Genomic DNA, 18,776 nt, shown 5'->3' with positions numbered 1-18,776 from the left:
TGCTGTCCCATGTGCTACCATCTCCAGAACTTCCCTTAGCAAGAGGATCAGCAGCAGGGCCTCCCCTGCAGATGTTACTTCACAGGCACAGGCAGATCAATATGAGAGCAGGTTCTCCTTCAGATACTTGGGCCCCCACCAGCATAAGCACCTTGAACTGGGCTTGATAGTAAATTGTCATGCAGTGTGGTTGATTTAGAACTCATGTTATACAAGTATGACTAGTCACACCAGTCAGTATTCTAATGTCTGCATTCCACACCAGTTGCAGTTTCTGGGATATTTTCAAGGACAAGCCCCACACAGAGTGCAATAGTCCAACCCTACCATAGGCATATAATTTTCAAGGATTGTACCTATCATCACTCCCCAACCAGATCTTTCAGTATTGGAGTAAGCATATGAAATGGGTGAACCATATTATAGTAATCATATGAAATGGGTGAACCATGTTATGAACATTTCCTGATTATTTTAATTTGCTTTCCTGCAGTGTTTCTTTGTAATGTGATTACAGCATGAAACAGAGTTGCTGCAAGATTAATAAGTGCTTAGTGTTTTTTTTTTTTCCTCCAGGGCTACAATATTTCATCTGTCACTGATGGAACTGGTATTTTAATGTTTCAGTGCCTTGTAAATATGGCAAAGAGTGTAGATGTCTGCTTGTATTGGGTTTTCTGAAATAATATATGGCTGTTGGGTTGGTTTTAAAAAAACAAACACTGAGTTTAAGCATTTAATTATTATATAGGTTTATTTCTTTTCTGAAGTGACACTAGTGGCAAGGGCTTTCACTAATAAGTTGTCAGAGTGTAATTGAAGAACGTTAAAGTTAAATTAGCTGTGACTTATGTCATAGCATCTTGTTATATAAACTGCTTGTTTGCCACTAGTGATTCTTCTGCTTTTCGTTTCCCACATTTTGCCAAGTTTTGTCTGTAAACCTAAATTAAGATACAGTTCTTCTGTCCCAGGGAACTTTATAAATTAATTTTCAGTGGGATATCTTTGTTCTTATGTTTCAAATCCCACTGAAATTTGCATCTATCCATGTTTTGAATCTACTTTTCTTTTGATAAACAAAGTTTAAAAAAAACTTCTTGAATTTGAAATGTTTCTTAGATGATTAACAGGCGGATCCTGTGCATGTTTGCCTAGTAGTAAGTCCCATTTTGTTCAATGGAACCTTATTTTATTTTATTTTATATCCCTCCCTTCCTCCTAGTAGGAGCCCAGGGTAGCAACCTTTTTTAAAGCAAGTGTACATAGAATTGCAGCCTTAGCTTTATTTACATACACAGCTTTCATGAAAGGAAGGGGAAAGTATAGAATATAGGCTTTGTGTATCTATCAGTCTCTGTGTTCATTATGTAGCATAGATGTGCTGATAATACGACTGATCAGAATAGCCTACATTATGCTTAAGAGTGTATCTTTTATTTATTTATTTATTTATTAAATTTCTTAGTCGCCCATCTGGCTGGTTCTCCAGCCACTCAGGGCGACATACAAATTAGCATATCAGTGCAATAAACATTAGAATCTGAGCCAATAATAATAATAATGAAATCTAATCCTCCCCAAAGGCCTGCCTGAAGAGCCAAGTCTTCACAGCCCGGCCGAAACTCATTATAGAGGGGGCAAGGCGGAGATCATTAGGGAGGGAGTTCCACAGGGTGGGGGCCACAATTGAAAAAGCCCTCTCTAGTCCTCACCAATCTGGCTGTTTTCACTGATGGGATAGAGAGAAGACTTTCTGAGGCTGATCTTGTTAGGCGGCATAACTGATGATGCTGGAGGCGCTCGTTCTGATAGACTGGGCCGAGACTGTATAGGGATTTAAAGGTCAAAACCAACACCTTGAATTGGGCCCGGCAAGCCACTGGTAGCCGGTGTAGTTCTTTTAACACTGGAGTTATGTGATCCCGCCGGCGGCTGCCTTTGATCACACACGCCACCGCATTCTGTACCAGTTGCAATTTCCAGACCATTTTCAAGGGTAGCCCAACTTAGAGCGCATTACAGTAGTCTAAGCAAGAGGAGACCAAGGCATGTACTACCGACGGGAGCAGATGATTGGGGAGGTAGGGGTGCAGCCTCTGTATCAGATGGTTGATATAATGCTGCCCAGCTCACAGCCGAGACCTGAGCTTCCGTGGACAGTTGGGAGTCAAGAATGACCCTGAGGCTGCAGACCTGGTCTTTCACGGGCAATCGTACCCCATTATCATGATGAGGAACAACACTGGCCCCAAGAATTTGCAGTGGGGCAGCAGTGTACATATACATTGATGCAAAATAATTTATGTTTCTTTAAAATCACCAGCTTGGATCCAGCGGTGCCCTTTCATTCACAGAAGAGCTTGAATAAATTGAGTTGGGGAGAGGCAAACTTTTGCTGACTTGACCTTTTTCTTCAGCTGTCCATACCACCTCTCATGCTCCAATACATTAGAGGAGAGGGTTTTTTGGTGTGTGGGTGTGTGCAAGGAGCTGCAGGATGATCCAAAACCTGAAAATTCACTGCCAAATGGGGTGCAGCAGGTGGCTACTAGTGGTTGTATCTTAGTTGTTGAATGGTCTCCCCAGTTAGGCATTATTGCCGCCCTGGGCTCCTGGTGGGAGGAAGGGCAAGATATAAATCAAATAATAAATAAATAAATAAATAAATAAAATCCTACAGAGCAATCCACATACCAGGGAGCAGGCGGGGGGAGGAGCCAGTGGACAGCCCAGCAGAATCCTCCTCCCGCTTGGGAGCTGCCGGCTCCATTGGGAGCCACACACACAAGCTGGCTGGGAATCACTGGTTTCCATGAATTGGCCTCCCAGGTAATAAGCACTCATCATAGAAGTCCATTACAATTTTTTGCTGCACCAGCCTTTTGGCTAGTGGAGTTTCTGGGTGGATCAGGACCCGGGGGAGGGGTCCAAACTTGAGGAGGATCTTACATAAGTTCTCCCACGGCTCTGCCTCCACCAAGCCCCTGAATTGCCCCATATTCAAGGCTTCTGCTGGCTTCCATTAGCCCTTCGTCTGCTAAGCAGGCCATCCCTGCTGGACCTCAGCAGCACTGGCAGGCTCCTGGTGGCACAGCAGCTCAGCCATGGCAGAGGCCTCCTGCTGACAGAGGTGCTGGGAGCCTGCCAGAGCAGTTAGGGGGCCAGGGCATCCAGCTGCCCCCAACCCAGCAGAAAGGTAAATTGGATTGTGCTTCTAGTGGTTGCCCTCCCCATATAGGCTTGCCTGGCACCTACATTGTGGCATTTTTGGCACCAGGCACCAGGCCAATTTTTTTTTAAATCCTAGACTTTTTATTTATTTTATTTATTAACGTGTTTAGAATCTGCAGTTTCATAAAATTATATTTTAAAATCTGTTACAGCTTTTAAAATGATTTCTGATAATGTTTTGCACCACCTGCAACATGTACGACTATCTGCCTGTTGGACAGAAGTCGTGGGTGTGCTCTCGGTGCAATGAGCTCCTGGCTCTCCGGGAACGACTTCATTTCCTTGAGGCCAAGGTGGTGGACCTGGAAAAGCTGAGAGAGGCAGAGAGGTGTGTGGAGGAGGCCTTCAGGGACGTTATAGCTGTGTCTCACTCCAACGATGATAGCTCTCCTGCTATCATGGAGAACGATGGTCTCGGGGAAGGAGAGCATCCAGCTGAGGAAGAGGGAAACGATCCCTTAGAAGGGACCCATTCCTTGGGGGATGAGCAGCTATCCTCTCATGCCGAGGATATATCTCCAGGGGGTGGAGGGATCCTTGTAGTGGGTGATTCGATCATTAGGAACATAGACAGTGGGGTGTGTGATGGGCGTGTAGACCGCAAGGTGTTTTGCCTGCCTGGTGCGAAGGTTGCGGATATCGCCCGTCGTTTAGATAGTTTGGTAGACAGTGCTGGGAAGGAGTCAGTGGTCGTGGTGCACGTTGGCACTAACGACATGGGGAAATGCAGCCGTGAGGTCCTGGAAGCAAAATTTAGGTTGCTAGGTAGGATGCTGAAAGCCAGGACCTCCAAGGTGGCTTTCTCTGAAATGCTACCGGTTCCACGCGCAGGCCCAGCCAGACAGGCCCAGCTTCGCAGTCTCAATGCGTGGATGAGACGATGGTGTCGGGTGGAAGGGTTCGGATTTGTTAGGCTCTGGGGAACATTTTGGGACAAGCCGGGCCTGTACAAAAGGGACGGGCTCCACTTGAACCAGAATGGAACCAGACTGCTGGCACTTAAAATTAAAAAGGTAGCAGAGCAGCTTTTAAACTGACTGAGGGGGGAAACCCGACAGGAGCTGAGAAAGGTCCGGTTCAGAATAAACCTCCCCCCTGGGATAAAAACCAAAGAAATGATGAAATTTTAAAAGGGGTAGACCTAGAAGTAGGCATTGTGAGAGCAGGGGCACAGGATATAAATTCAGAAGAGCAAAATTACCACAGGCCTAACCACAAGTGCCAAAGACACTTGAAGAGAGACACTGCTTACAAGTGCCTGTACGCTAATGCTAGGAGCCTCCGAACCAAGATGGGAGAACTGGAGTGCTTGGTCTTAGAGAAGAGCATTGATATAGTGAGCATAACCGAGACCTGGTGGAATGGAGAAAACCAGTGGGATACGGTTATCCCTGGATATAAACTATATCGGAAGGACAGGGAAGGATGTATTGGTGGCGGAGTCGCTCTATACATGAAAGAAGGCATTGAATCCAGCAAGCTCGAAACCCCAAAAGAGGCAGACTCCTCCACAGAATCGTTGTGGGTGGTGATACCGTGCCCCAGGAGGGACTTAATACTGGGAACGATCTATCGTCCCCCTGATCAAAATGCTCAGGGAGACCTTGAGATGAGATATGAAATTGAGGAAGCATCCAAACTAGGAAAGGTGGTAGTAATGGGTGACTTCAACTACCCGGACATAGACTGGCTGCATATGTGTTCCAGTCACGACAAAGAAGCAACGTTTCTAGATATTCTAAATGACTATTCCCTAGATCAGTTGGTCATGGAACCGACCAGAGGGACGGCAACCCTGGACTTAATCCTCAGTGGGGACCGGGACCTGGTGCGAGATGTAAGTGTTGTTGAACCGATTGGGAGCAGTGACCACAGTGCTATTAAATTAAACATACATGTAACTGGCCAATTGCCACGAAAATCCAACACGGTCACATTTGACTTCAAAAGAGGAAACTTCACAAAAATGAGGGGATTGGTAAAAAGAAAGCTGAAAAACAAAGTCCAGAGGGTCACATCACTCGAAAATGCTTGGAAGTTGTTTAAAAACACTGTATTAGAAGCTCAACTGGAGTGCATACCGCAGATCAGAAAAGGTACCGCCAGGGCCAAGAAGATGCCAGCATGGTTAACGAGCAAAGTCAAGGAAGCTCTTAGAGGCAAAAAGTCTTCCTTCAGAAAATGGAAGTCTTGTCCAAATGAAGAAAATAAAAAAGAACACAAACTCTGGCAAAAGAAATGCAAGAAGACAATAAAGGATGCTAAAAAAGAATTTGAGGAGCACATTGCTAAGAACATAAAAACCAACAACAAAAAATTCTATAAATACATTCAAAGCAGGAGACCATCTAGGGAGACAATTGGACCCTTGGATGATAAGGGAGTCAAAGGTGTACTAAAGAACGATAAGGAGATTGCAGAGAAGCTAAATGAATTCTTTGCATCTGTCTTCACAGTGGAAGATATAGGGCAGATCCCTGAACCTGAACTAACATTTGCAGGAAGGGATTCTGAGGAACTAAGACAAATAGTGGTAACGAGAGAGGAAGTTCTAAGCTTAATGGAGAATATAAAAACTGACAAATCACCGGGCCCGGATGGCATCCACCCGAGAGTTCTCAAAGAACTCAAATGTGAAATTGCTGATCTGCTAACTAAAATATGTAACTTGTCCCTCGGGTCCTCCTCCGTGCCTGAGGACTGGAAAGTGGCAAATGTAACGCCAATCTTCAAAAAGGGATCCAGAGGGGATCCTGGAAATTACAGGCCAGTTAGCTTAACTTCTGTCCCTGGAAAACTGGTAGAAAGTATAATTAAAGCTAGATTAACTAAGCACATAGAAGAACAAGCCTTGCTGAAGCAGAGCCAGCATGGCTTCTGCAAGGGAAAGTCCTGTCTCAGTAACCTATTAGAATTCTTTGAGAGTGTCAACAAGCATATAGATAGAGGTGATCCAGTGGACATAGTGTACTTAGACTTTCAAAAAGCGTTTGACAAGGTACCTCACCAAAGGCTTCTGAGGAAGCTTAGCAGTCATGGAATAAGAGGAGAGGTCCTCTTGTGGATAAGGAATTGGTTAAGAAGCAGAAAGCAGAGAGTAGGAATAAACGGACAGTTCTCCCAATGGAGGGCTGTAGAAAGTGGAGTCCCTCAAGGATCGGTATTGGGACCTGTACTTTTCAACTTGTTCATTAATGACCTAGAATTAGGAGTGAGCAGTGAAGTGGCCAAGTTTGCTGACGACACTAAATTGTTCAGGGTTGTTAAAACAAAAAGGGATTGCGAAGAGCTCCAAAAAGATCTCTCCAAACTGAGTGAATGGGCCGAAAAATGGCAAATGCAATTCAATATAAAGAAGTGTAAAATTATGCATATTGGAGCAAAAAATCTGAATTTCACATATAGGCTCATGGGGTCTGAACTGGCGGTGACCGACCAGGAGAGAGACCTCGGGGTTGTGGTGGACAGCACGATGAAAATGTCGACCCAGTGTGCGGCAGCTGTGAAAAAGGCAAATTCCATGCTAGCAATAATTAGGAAAGGTATTGAAAATAAAACAGCCGATATCATAATGCCATTGTATAAATCTATGGTGCGGCCGCATTTGGAATACTGTGTACAGTTCTGGTCGCCTCATCTCAGAAAGGATATTATAGAGTTGGAAAAGGTTCAGAAGAGGGCAACCAGAATGATCAAGGGGATGGAGCGACTCCCTTACGAGGAAAGGTTGCAGCATTTGGGGCTTTTTAGTTTAGAGAAAAGGCGGGTCAGAGGAGACATGATAGAAGTGTATAAAATTATGCATGGCATTGAGAAAGTGGATAGAGAAACGTTCTTCACCCTCTCTCATAATACTAGAACTCGTGGACATTCAAAGAAGCTGAATGTTGGAAGATTCAGGACAGACAAAAGGAAGTACTTCTTTACTCAGCGCATAGTTAAACTATGGAATTTGCTCCCACAAGATGCAGTAATGGCCACCAGCTTGGACGGCTTTAAAAGAAGATTAGACAAATTCATGGAGGACAGGGCTATCAATGGCTACTAGCCACCCTAGTCAGAGGCAGCATGCTTCTGAAAACCAGTTGCCGGAAGCCTCAGGAGGGGAGAGTGTTCTTGCACTCGGGTCCTGCTTGCGGGCTTCCCCCAGGCACCTGGTAGGCCACTGTGAGAACAGGATGCTGGACTAGATGGGCCACTGGCCTGATCCAGCAGGCTCTTCTTATGTTCTTATTTTCTTAATGGTGTCTCCTGAAATTGGTTTTATTTTGGTTTCATGCTATTAGTTTTGTTCTGCTTTAGACTTCGTGTTTGTATTTTTCTTATTTTTATGTTTTTTTATTTTTTTACGTAAACAGCCCAGAGTACCTTGGTAATTGGGTGTTATATAACTTTTATAAATAAATAATAAATCCCATTCAATGAACAAAAACCAGCTCATGGAACTGAGGCTACAACCCTTCGTTTTCTGAATTCAGTGTGTTTTCTAGATGTGGTCTCATATAATATGCCCTCATAAAAACATTTAACCAACCTTTTTACCCGCTAGTAAGTTGATAAATTAATGCTTGTTCATTTGCAGACTTTGCATATCCCACATTGTTGCAAGGTGACTAGTTATTTTTCTTGCATCTAAGATAAATCTTCACTCCTTAGACTAGAGGGCTTTACATGATATTACCTTATTAATTTCACTGCCATTGCTCCAGAAGTATGTAGATGATGGCACACCATGCAGTCTTAAATGCCTCTTCTGACAATGGGAAATTTACTGTTAACATCCTTATCTTACTAGTGGTTTGACTTTTCTAGAAGACAGGGGAAATACTTTCAATTGTCAAAGGGTGAAGACAACTGCAAAAAGCTTTCTTAAGCTGCACACTGTTGTTTTCCTCTTCTCTCTGTCTCTCAGGAGAAGTGAGGAGCGTACAACTTTGTGAATCAGAAATAGCCGCTGGTTTAAAAAATGATGAACTGTAGCAAGGAGAGATTTTTCAACAGCTTGTTACTGCCTGCAACCCTCTTGACTCTATCAATGAATAACTGTCTCATATGTCTCAGCACAAAGCAGTAGAAAAGAGAGATGTTAATGGAGGACATTTACTGAACTCTCCTCAAGAATCAAAAGGGTACATTTCCCCCAAAATGCTCTGTCATAGAATGCCAACCCACATGAAAATAGTCACAAATAATTAATCACACTAAGTTAATGGAACAATTGTAAATATTTCTTTGCATTTGTTTCTTTCTGATTTTTTAGTGTACACTTTGGGTGCAATCCTAATTCTTGCTTACAATTATTACATTCCCCCCTTGAAACAAGAAGAGTGAAAGATTTAGATATGCTCAGGAGCATGCCTAAATTTCTCCCTGATATTGGTGTGTATGCGTGTCACAGAATCAGGACAGCTTCGGATCCTTTGAACTCAAGCTGTTTCCTAGACTTCCCTTGCACCTCCTGAAACCACCATTGACACACCCTCTTTAGCCCTGTTGTTTTTGTTGTTATATGCCTTCTAGTTGATTATGACTTATGGCAACCCTATGAATCAACGACCTCCAACAGCATCTGTCGTGAGCCACCCTGTTCAGATCTCGTAAGTTCAGGTCTGTGGCTTCCTTTATGGAATCAATCCATCTCTTGTTTGGCCTTCCTCTTTTTCTACTCCCTTCTGTTTCTCCTGTGCATGGAAAAGCTGATCTCAGGTGGGTAGCTAGCTCCACCTAGTGGTCGAAGGCAGAAGAGTGCTAAAGAGTTGTTTTGTTTTGGTTTTACAAGGACTTCCTGCTCTGCGCAACTCCTTATTTCAGTTTTTTTTCCTATTGTGTGTCTGCACGAAAGGAGGCTCATAGCAACATGTGCATGTCACAGAGGGACCTGGAATCCCTATCTGAGGAGAAAGGCACCCAATTCCAGCACACCCTAGAGGCATTTTTTTTCTACATCGCCCTCTCCTGAGGAGTTTGAAGGCTTCCTGGATCCATTTCAGTCAGGTTTCAGGCCTGGTTTTGGCATGGAAACAGCCTTGGTCGCCCTGTATGATGACATCTGTCGGAAGAGAGATAGGGGGAGTGTGACTCTGTTGATTCTCCTTGATCTCTCAGTGTCTTTCTATACCATCGACCATGGTATCCTTCTGGGAAGACTGGCTGAGTTGGGAGTGGGAGGGACGGCATGGCAGTGGTTCTGCTCCTACTTGCCGGGTCAGCTTCAGAATGTTGTGCTTGGGGAACATTGCTTGGCACCCTGGACTCTCCAGTATGGGATTCCATAGGGGTCAGTTCTGTCCCCCATGCTGTTCAACATCTACATGAAACCGTTGGGTGCAGTCATCTGGAGATTTGGAGTGCATTGCCATCAGTATGCTGATGACACGCAGCTCTATTTCTCCTTTTCATCTTCTTCAGGTGAGGCTGTCAATGTGCTGAACCAGTGTCTAGCTGCAACAATGGACTGGATGAAGGCTAATAAACTGAGGCTCAATCCAGACAAGACTGAGATGCTGCTACTGCGTGGATGGTGGATGTCCAACCTGCCCTGGATGGGGTTGCACTCCCCTTCAAGGAGCAGGTTCGTAGCTTGGGAGTTCTCCTAGAACCATTTCTGTCACTTGAGGCTCAGGTAGCCTCGGTGGCACGGAATGCCTTCTACCAACTCCGGTTTGTGGCCCAGCTGCACCCCTATCTGGACAAGGATAACCTGGATTCAGTGGTCCATGCTCTGGTAACCTCCAAGTTACATTACTGCAATGCACTCTATGTGGGGCTGCCTTTGAAAATGGTTCAGAAGCTGCAGCTTGTGCAAAATGCAGCAGCCAGATTGGCAACAGGGACCAGACGGTTCAAACATATAAAACCGATTCTGGCCTGCTTGCATTGGCTGCCTGTATGTGTCCGAGCTCTATTCAAGGTGCTGGTTTTAACCTATAAAGCCTTACATGGCTTAGGACCACAATACCTGATGGACCACCTCACCCAACATGAACCTACCCGTATACTACACTCAACATCTAAGGCCCTCCTCCAGGTGCCTACTTGGAGGGAAGCTGGGAGGCTGTCAACAAGGGAGAGGGCCTTCTCAGTGGTGGTCCCCAAATTATGGAATGATTTGTTTGACGAGGTGCGCCTGGCACCAACACTGTCATATTTTCAGTGCCAGGTCAAGACTTTCCTCTTCTCCCAGGCATTTTAAAATAAAGTAAACGTACTGCCTTCAAGTCGATTCTGACTTATGGTGACCCTATGAATAGGGTTTTCATGAGGCTGAGAGGCAGTGACTGGCCCAAGGTCACCCATTGAGCTTCATGGCTATGTGGGGATTCGAACCCTGGTCCCCTAGGTCATAGTCCAACACCTTAACCACTATGCCACACTGGCTCTCACAGGCATTTTAGCATGTGTTTTTTAATTTTTTTTATTTTTTTTTAAATTGTGTTTTTAAATTATTTTTGTGTTTTAAAATTTGTATATTTGATGTTTTTAATTGCTGTAAACCTCCCAGAGAACTTTGGCTATGTGGCAGTATATAAATGTAATAAATAAATAAATAAAATTCCTCGAGACAGCTACGTCTCACCAAGCGTTACAGAAGAAGAGGGGTGAAGCATCCTTCATTTTCACCCTCTTCATGTCAGGGACTCCAAGTTCTGGGGGTGGTGCAAAACCCACACTGTTCTCATACTCAACCTCTACAGTTTCAGTTATCATGGCACATGCTACAACAATTAAAGGAACAGCTGAGAGATTCTCTCCTAATGAATCTAGCCAGATATCTTTCCACATCAGTGGCTGCGGCTCAACACCCCATGCAGGACACACCAGCCACAGCACCCACTCCGCCACCTTCCAGAGCGCAAGTGGCGCAGGGCCTCACTACACTCCGCTCTTCTTCAAATGCACCCCAACCACCGGGGAAGGCCATCACTGGATCCTTATGCCGCCTCACAGGGCAGGAATCCTCAACTTCAGGAGGAGGCAATGGTGGACCCAGACAACGAGCTGATTGTCCTCGATGAGGAAGAATGGAGTGGAGATTCGGAGTCAGAGGAAGTAGTGACAAATAGGATTTTCCAGGAGGCTCATTTCCTTCCACTACTGTGCAAGGAGAACCCAAATTCTCCAGAAGATCCTCCAGCTCCCTCAGCATCTAGAATTTCAGCTGTGTGTCCAGACCCGAAACCCAAGTCAGGGGTTCTAAAACTTCCATCACTCTTGCCAAAAGTGATCAAGTCCAAACTCTGCTGCAGTTCAAGAAATCGGTTGCGACTGTCAACAAATACTATCTGTTGGAACAGCACATCATGGACCAGCTCAAGGTTCCTCTGGTCGACGCCCCCATAGTCAATTTACTAAATCCATCCTTGAACCCGAAAGACTTAGATGCCCACCTCAAGGATCCGTCAGAGTGCAAGCTGAATCTAGGTCTTAGGAGGGTTCATGAAGCCAGTGCACTCTCCATCAGAGCAGCAGCAGCCTCCTTGGTCTTCCCAAGAGCATCCCTGCTGTGGCTAGAGGACCTATTGGATGGCCCGCAGCATGATCCGGTTCGAATCCAGAAGTCTCTTCTGAAAATCTCGAGAACAGTGACTTTTTTGACAAATACATCCATGGACGCCATGCAGTTTTCAGCAAGGTCATTAGCAGCAAGTGTTTTCACTCGAAGGACTCTATGGTTACGCCATTGGGAGGCCGATACTGCAGCCCGCTCTAATCTTGTATCTGAGCCCTGTGTGGGTGGCAAACTATTTGGCGACGATGCCCTAGCTGGGGTCTTGGAGTCGAAGGAAAAGAAGAAAGCTATGCCTTCTGACAAAAAAAGGAGATGACAAAAGATTCTTCTGTAGACCTTTCCATCATTTGCCCTCCCAGTCCTTTCGAGGCTCCAGGGCATTCAGAAGAGCAAAGGAGTCCCGTACCAGCCATCCCTTCTGGAATAGGCAATGTACCCAGTCTAAAAGCCAACAACCTTTCCCCAATCGATCAGGTTTTGGATCCCAGTCTTGGGAGAATAAGCATCAGTTCCTCAGGTGGGAGGATGCCTTCAACACTTTGCCCACCGCTGGAGGGACACATCTTCGGGCCAATGGGTACTGCACACCTTCAGATATGGACTGAGGCTGGAATTCACCTCCCTTCCTCCAAACAAGTTTATCCCCTCCTCCCTCTCAACATCTCCGGACAAGCGGGAAAGGACTCTTCAAGCGATTGCCCACCTTCTGCAGATTGCTGCAACAGAGCCCATTCTAACAGGCTAGAGGTTTTCAGAAATCTACTCAGTTTTCTTCACTGTTGTGAAAAAAGACAGATCTTTCAGGGCGGTACTCGATTTGAAGAACTTAAATCAGTTCATAAAATACCGCAGGTTCCGCATGGAAACTTTACTGTCCATCAAGGAGGCATTGAGAAAGGGAGACTTCCTCTCATTTATGAATCTGAAGGAGGCCTATCTGCATGTCCCTGTTTTTCCGCCTCACAGACATTACCTCCAGTTTGCAGTGGGGGAGGATCACTTTCAGTACAGGGCCATGCCCCTCGGTCTGACGTCTGCCTCCAGAGTATTAACAAAGATCGTGGTTGCTCTGGTTGCACACCTCAGGACGCAGGGGGTCCATGTCTTTCCTTACCTGGATGACTTTCTCCTCTGGTCTCCGTCCCTCCACAAGGCTTGGGAAGATCTGCACATCACCCTAGCATGCCTCAAGGATCACGGCTTCCTTGTCAACCAAACCAAGAACCAGCTTTGTCCAGTCCTCCACATATTACATTTGGGGGCCACCATAGACTCGCAGCAGGGACTCATAACATTAGCTCCAGACAGAGTAGACAAGATAATTACAGCTGTCATACAGCTCCTATCTTTGCCTTTGGCAGATCTTATGCATCTGGCAGTTATCTTGGGGTTGATGGTCTCAACCTATCAGACTACACCATGGACACGTCATCACTCTCGACCACTCCAGTGGGCACTACTGCCTTTTCAAAGTGACATTCCTGCCAGATGTCACCGAAAGGTAGCACTTTCACCAGTGGTCCATTGCTCCCTGCTATGGTGGGTGCACAAACCCAATCTACTAAGGGGAGTGCTGTTCGAGGACCCTCCATGGACCCTGATCACCTCAGATGCCAGCCTGAGAGGCTGGGGAGCCATTTGTTATGGCCAGATGAAGCAAGGGGCTTGGTCACCACAGGAACCAGTACTTCCAATCAATCTTCTGGAGCTGTGTGCAATTCAGCTAGCCCTGAAGCACTTTGCGGAGATCAAACAGTTGGGGGCGGTGCTGTTCAGGACAGACAACGTATCGGCCAAATCACATTTGAATGGTCAGGGAGGCACATGCTCCCCACAACTACAGAACGAAGCTGCCCTGCTGGTCCAGTGGGCGGAAACACACGTGGACTCGATCCTTGCGGAATACCTCAAGGAGGGGACAACTGCCAAGCGGATTGGCTCAGCAGACAGAAGGTGCATCAGAGAGAATGGCAGCTTCACCTGTTGGCCTTTCAGGAAATAGTGAGATGCTTTGGCAGAGTCGAGGTGGACCTATTTGCCACACAACTCAACTGCCAGGTGAAAAGATTTTTCTCCAGATACATGACACCAGAGGCAGAAGGCATAGATGCTCTGATGTTCAAGGGGTCCCACGGACAACTCTACACCTTCCCACCTCTTCCGATCATTCCCAGGGTACTTCAAAAGATCCGAACCAAAAGGGTAAGAGTTCTACTAATAGCTCCTTGGTAGCCAAGGAGACCATGGTTCCCAGAACTCGTTGATCTGTAGATTGATCCTCTGTGGCAAATTCCCCTCAGGGAAGACCTATTGTCGCAGGGACAGCTTCTTCACCCAGACCTGGGATGTCTGGCACTTCATGTCTGGAGATTAAGAGGCAACACCTCTTAAAATGACGCATTCCAGCTCAAGTGGTGGAAACTATGATGGCCTCAAGATGCCCTCCCACAATTAGAATATATGAGACTACATGGAAGGCCGTCTCGAAAGCAGATATAAACAACATTCTCTGCTTCCTACAGGATGACTTGTCCTTGAGTCTTAGGGCAAACACTCTCAGATGCCAGGCTTCAGCCTTTTTGGCTGTCTATATCTCTGGAAAACTGCTGGGATCTCATTCATTACTCAGACATTTTCTACATGGGGCAACAGCATTGGCATCTCCTACAATCCATCATTACTCAACTTGGGATCTACACAAGGTGTTAACGCCCCTACAAAAGCCCTCTTTTGGACTCCTAAGTCAAATTTCCCTACACCTCTTATCCTTTAAGGTCTTGTTCCTTGTGTCCTTTACTTCAGCCCAGAGAGTGTCTGAGTTGAATTCTCTGTCTGTTGACAAGAATTTCTGTGTGTTTCATAAGGATAGAGTAGTCCTACGTATGGTCCCTTCTTTTCGTCTTAAAGTACTGTCTACCTTCCACTGTCAGCAAGAGCTGGTACTTCCTTCTTTTTGTCCTAATCCCATTCAACCCACAGCGAAAGTGTGGCATTCACTGAATGTGTGAAGAGCCCTGAAAGTGTATATCTCTAAAACAAAACATCTCCGTCAGTTAGTTTGTCTCCTTCCACCCAGCGTCTTTAGAAAAGAAAGTGTCTTCATCCACGCTTGCTGGGTGGATCAAGGCATGTATCACACTGGTCTACGCCTCTCTCAAGTTAGGCCGGCCGGCCAGGATAGTGGCCCACTCAACTAGGGGAGCAGCCACATTGGCAGCATTCCCATGCCACATATCTATCACAGAGATTTGTAGAGCAGCTACATGGGCTGCACCTAATATGTTTATTAAACACTATAAGATTAACACATGTGCATCAGCAGAGGCAGCTTTTGGGAGGAGAGTGTTACAGCACGTTCTCCCAGATCACTAGTGTAATCAGCCCAGCAATGTTCCCACCCTACATCAGTCAGCTTTGGTATGCCCCACCTGAGGTCAGCTTTTCCATGCACCAGGAGAAAAGACGTTTTGTCTTAATGTACAACGGTTTTCTCTGTACCTGTCAAAAGCTGATCTCAGGGCCACTCCCTAGGAGAGCTGGGCTGCCATCACTGTCTTTTTCATTTTAGGCCTAGAGCAGAAAGTGTATGAGTGCTGTTGTCTCCTGTTTTGTGTCAATGGTTCCTATTATTTTTCTTTGTTCTTTCCTCCTATTGGTTGGCTTGTTATCAAAAACTGAAATAAGGAGCTGTGCAGAGCAGGAAGTCCTTGTAAAAATCTCTTTAGCATTATTCTGCCTTCAACTGCTAGGTGGAGCTAGCTACCCACCTGAGGTCAGCTTTTGACATGCACAGAGAAAACCGTTTTACAGTAAGACCAAATGTCTTTTTTTCCCAGCATTATTGTCTTTTCCAGTGAATCATGTCTTCTCACGATGTGTCCGAAGTATAATAACCTCGGTTTCATCATTTTCCATACATAGAGATTGGGAATACCATGGTCTGAATGATCCTGACTTTAGTGTTCAGTGATACATCTTTGCATTTGAGGACTTTTTCTAGTTCTTTCATAGCTACCCTCCCTAGTCCTGGCCTTCTAATTTCTTGACTATTGTCTCTATTTTGGTTAATGACTGTGCCAAGGGGTTGATAATCCTTGAGAAGTTCAATGTCCTTGTTGTCAACTTTAAAGTTACATAAATCTTCTGTTGTCATTACTTTAGTCTTCTTGACATTCAGCTGTAGTCCTGCTTTTGTGCTTTCCTCTTTAACTTTCATCAGCATTCGTTTAAAATCATTACTGGTTTCTGCTAGTAGTAAAGTATCATCTGTATATCTTAAATTATTGATATTTCTCCCTCCAGTTTTCACACCTCCTTCATCTTGGTCCAATCCCGCTTCCCGTATATGTTTTGTGTATAGATAAAACAAATAGGATGATAAAATGCACCCCTGACTCACACCCTTTCCGATGGTGAACCAGTATCCTCTTCTCCAGTGTATAGGTTGTCCATCAGGACAATCAGATGCTGTGTCACCCCATTTCTTTTAAAACACTCCATAGTTTCTACACACTCAATGGCTTTGCTGTAATCTATAAAGCACAGGGTGATTTCCTTCTGGAAATCCTCTTTATCCCTAGTAACATTAAATCTCCCTCTCCAATATCAGAGTTCTATCTCTGACATATATCATATGGGTCCTAAGGTTCTCAGGAGCCTTAGGACTGCACCCCTAATAACAGTAAATATATATATATTTATTTGGTTGTGTGGGAATTCAAAAAACTTCCTTTCTACAGTTACCATGCTTTGGGTTGTCTAAACCTAGTTTATATTCCAAACTTGCCAAATATTCTGTACTTGAGATACAATAGGTGCCAACTATGTACTTTGTGGACACAACTGAAGACATTTCCCAGCTGGGTGAAAAGGTATTCATTTTGTATTGTTTTAAAACCTATCTTTAAGGGGGTTTGTACTGTTGTAAAACTCTTTTTAGCTGTCTTTGTGATATATTTGTAAATCGTCTTGATAAATAAATAAAATCCATTCCTAAGAAGTTCTGAAAGGACTGTCCTTAATCTGGGAACTGTAAAAATGCTCTGTGGAACTCGTAAAGTCTCAGCTGAATAGAGCCAAATGTATCTGAAAAACTGAAAAGTTTATCATTTCCCTTTTCCCCTCATGTTTCTGTTTAAAGCCTTTGGACACAATGAGTGTCCGGATCCTGGTATACCAATTAATGCACGGCGCTTTGGTGACAACTTTCAGTTGGGAAGTTCAATCTCTGTCATTTGTGAAGAAGGCTTTATTAAAACTCAAGGGACTGAAACAATTACCTGTGTGTTGCTGAATGGGAAAGTTATGTGGAATGGACCTATCCCTAAGTGCGGAGGTAGGATGGATAACTTCATTTGATTCAGTATAGTTTAACAATATATTTATAATGAATTGTGTATATTATCTATGTTATGTGTATTTGATTTCAGAATGTCTATCCTAAGAGATATATGTATGTTTGTGGTATCCAGAGTAACTCTGCTGGCAGAAGGCATCCATCAACAGGAGGAGGATGCCAATTTTCAATTATTCCCCCTCCCTCTGTAGCCCTCTTTGCCTCCAAATCTGCTCTGAATAGTTTGGGGGACACTCAGAGAGGGTGGTTGTGGTAGGAATTACCAAAACCTGTCTCCTCCTATTTACAAGAATACTCATGTAACCATGTTTTGACAAGTTCACCAAGTTCACCAAGTTTGACAAGTTCACTACATATGTTGAGCATCCTAGTAAAAGTGGCTTACAAGAATGCATTGTACAGGAAGGTGAATGCATGGTAGACTCTTTTACATGATCAAATAAATTCCTTGTGGGTTGAAAATTTGTCAGTGTGAATTTACCTTTAATGTCTATCTTAGCAGATGTTATTATCAGATTTAGTTTAATGTGTGCAAACATTACATTTGCTTTCTCAAAATATTTTTTTTCTAAATTATTGGTGATATCATCTGGATATTTTGACAAAAATTACTTTTTTTCTTTCTTGCTAAATAAACATTCAGAATTTTGATTACAAAAGTTGGAACATTTTAATTCTTAATCCAATTGTGTCCCTTGTCCTGTTTTATATATTTTTGAAAGCGTATGCTATCAATAAGCATGTTTGGCCCTGTTCTCAGTATGTTCTTTTGATACATCATTTGGATTAAGGAAGCATTTGATTCAGCTCATAAGACTGTGTTCTTAGTAATACAGTTAATTTAATAATTGGTTGTAACATGTAAGAAAGATGCTTAGTTTTGCCCCTAATGTCCATTTGAAAGTGATGGAAACTGATTGCAATAGGATAATTATTTAAAAAGTCTTAAACACATGAGGCATTAAAGTAGGGTAATCATCTGTCCTAGTTTAGAGAGAACAATTCTCTGTTTGAATGGCTATGAGCAGACTGAAAGGCTGTCCAGTCCAAAGTCTGGTTTAAAGATAAAGAAGAATAAGAAAGGAGAGCAGGGGCCTTGAAGTTGTTCATCAATAGTTAGCATCTGGACAATAGACTGAGAAGACAGACATGTCACTGGAGAGTGAGTGTGGTGTAGTGGTCAGAGTGTTGGACTGGGACCTGGGAGGCCAGAGTTCAAATCCTCTTTCAGCCATGAAGCTCACTCTGTGACCTTGGGCCAGTCCCTGTCTTTCAGTCTAACCTGCCTTACTGAGTTGTTGTGAGGATGAGAACAAGATGCGGAGAACCATACTTGTATGCCACCTTGAGCTCCTTGGAGGAAAGGTGGGATATAAATGGAACAATGAATTCCCATTATGATGTGATGCATCATATTACTTTTAAAATTATAATAATTGTTTCTAAATTTTCATCTGTGCATAAAATTTGCATATATATTTTTTTGCAAATTTGTACAGGAGTAATGCATTTCTTCTTTTTTTGGATGCACAAGTGGCCATTCTATATAGTGCTATTTCTAGCTATTTGAAGGCATTATAGTCCTTTACTATATTGAATTACAAGAATTTCCAATGCAGTTACTGAAAATCATCTTTTTAACTTCAGCTGTATGTTAGAGAGTTCTTTCGACAAGAA

At 44.1% G+C, this 18,776-nt stretch overlaps 1 protein-coding gene across 3 annotated transcripts in view; it reads left to right on the top strand.

The window, feature by feature from the left end:
• Window positions 1-18,776, top strand: part of CSMD3 (CUB and Sushi multiple domains 3) — a 1,044,618-nt gene that overhangs the window by 646,119 nt on the left and 379,723 nt on the right. For all 3 annotated transcript variants that reach the window (XM_061605340.1, XM_061605331.1, XM_061605321.1), the window contains one exon: window positions 16,884-17,078. In XM_061605340.1, the coding sequence (XP_061461324.1) occupies window positions 16,884-17,078 (195 nt within the window). The remainder of the gene's footprint in view (window positions 1-16,883; window positions 17,079-18,776) is intronic.

The sequence above is a fragment of the Rhineura floridana genome, chromosome 1 (genome assembly GCF_030035675.1).
Source record: "Rhineura floridana isolate rRhiFlo1 chromosome 1, rRhiFlo1.hap2, whole genome shotgun sequence".
In the NCBI taxonomy this organism is placed as follows: Eukaryota; Metazoa; Chordata; class Lepidosauria; order Squamata; family Rhineuridae; genus Rhineura; species Rhineura floridana.
The sequence above is the reverse complement of the archived record's forward strand: the minus strand, read 5'-3'. Positions and strand labels throughout refer to the sequence as shown.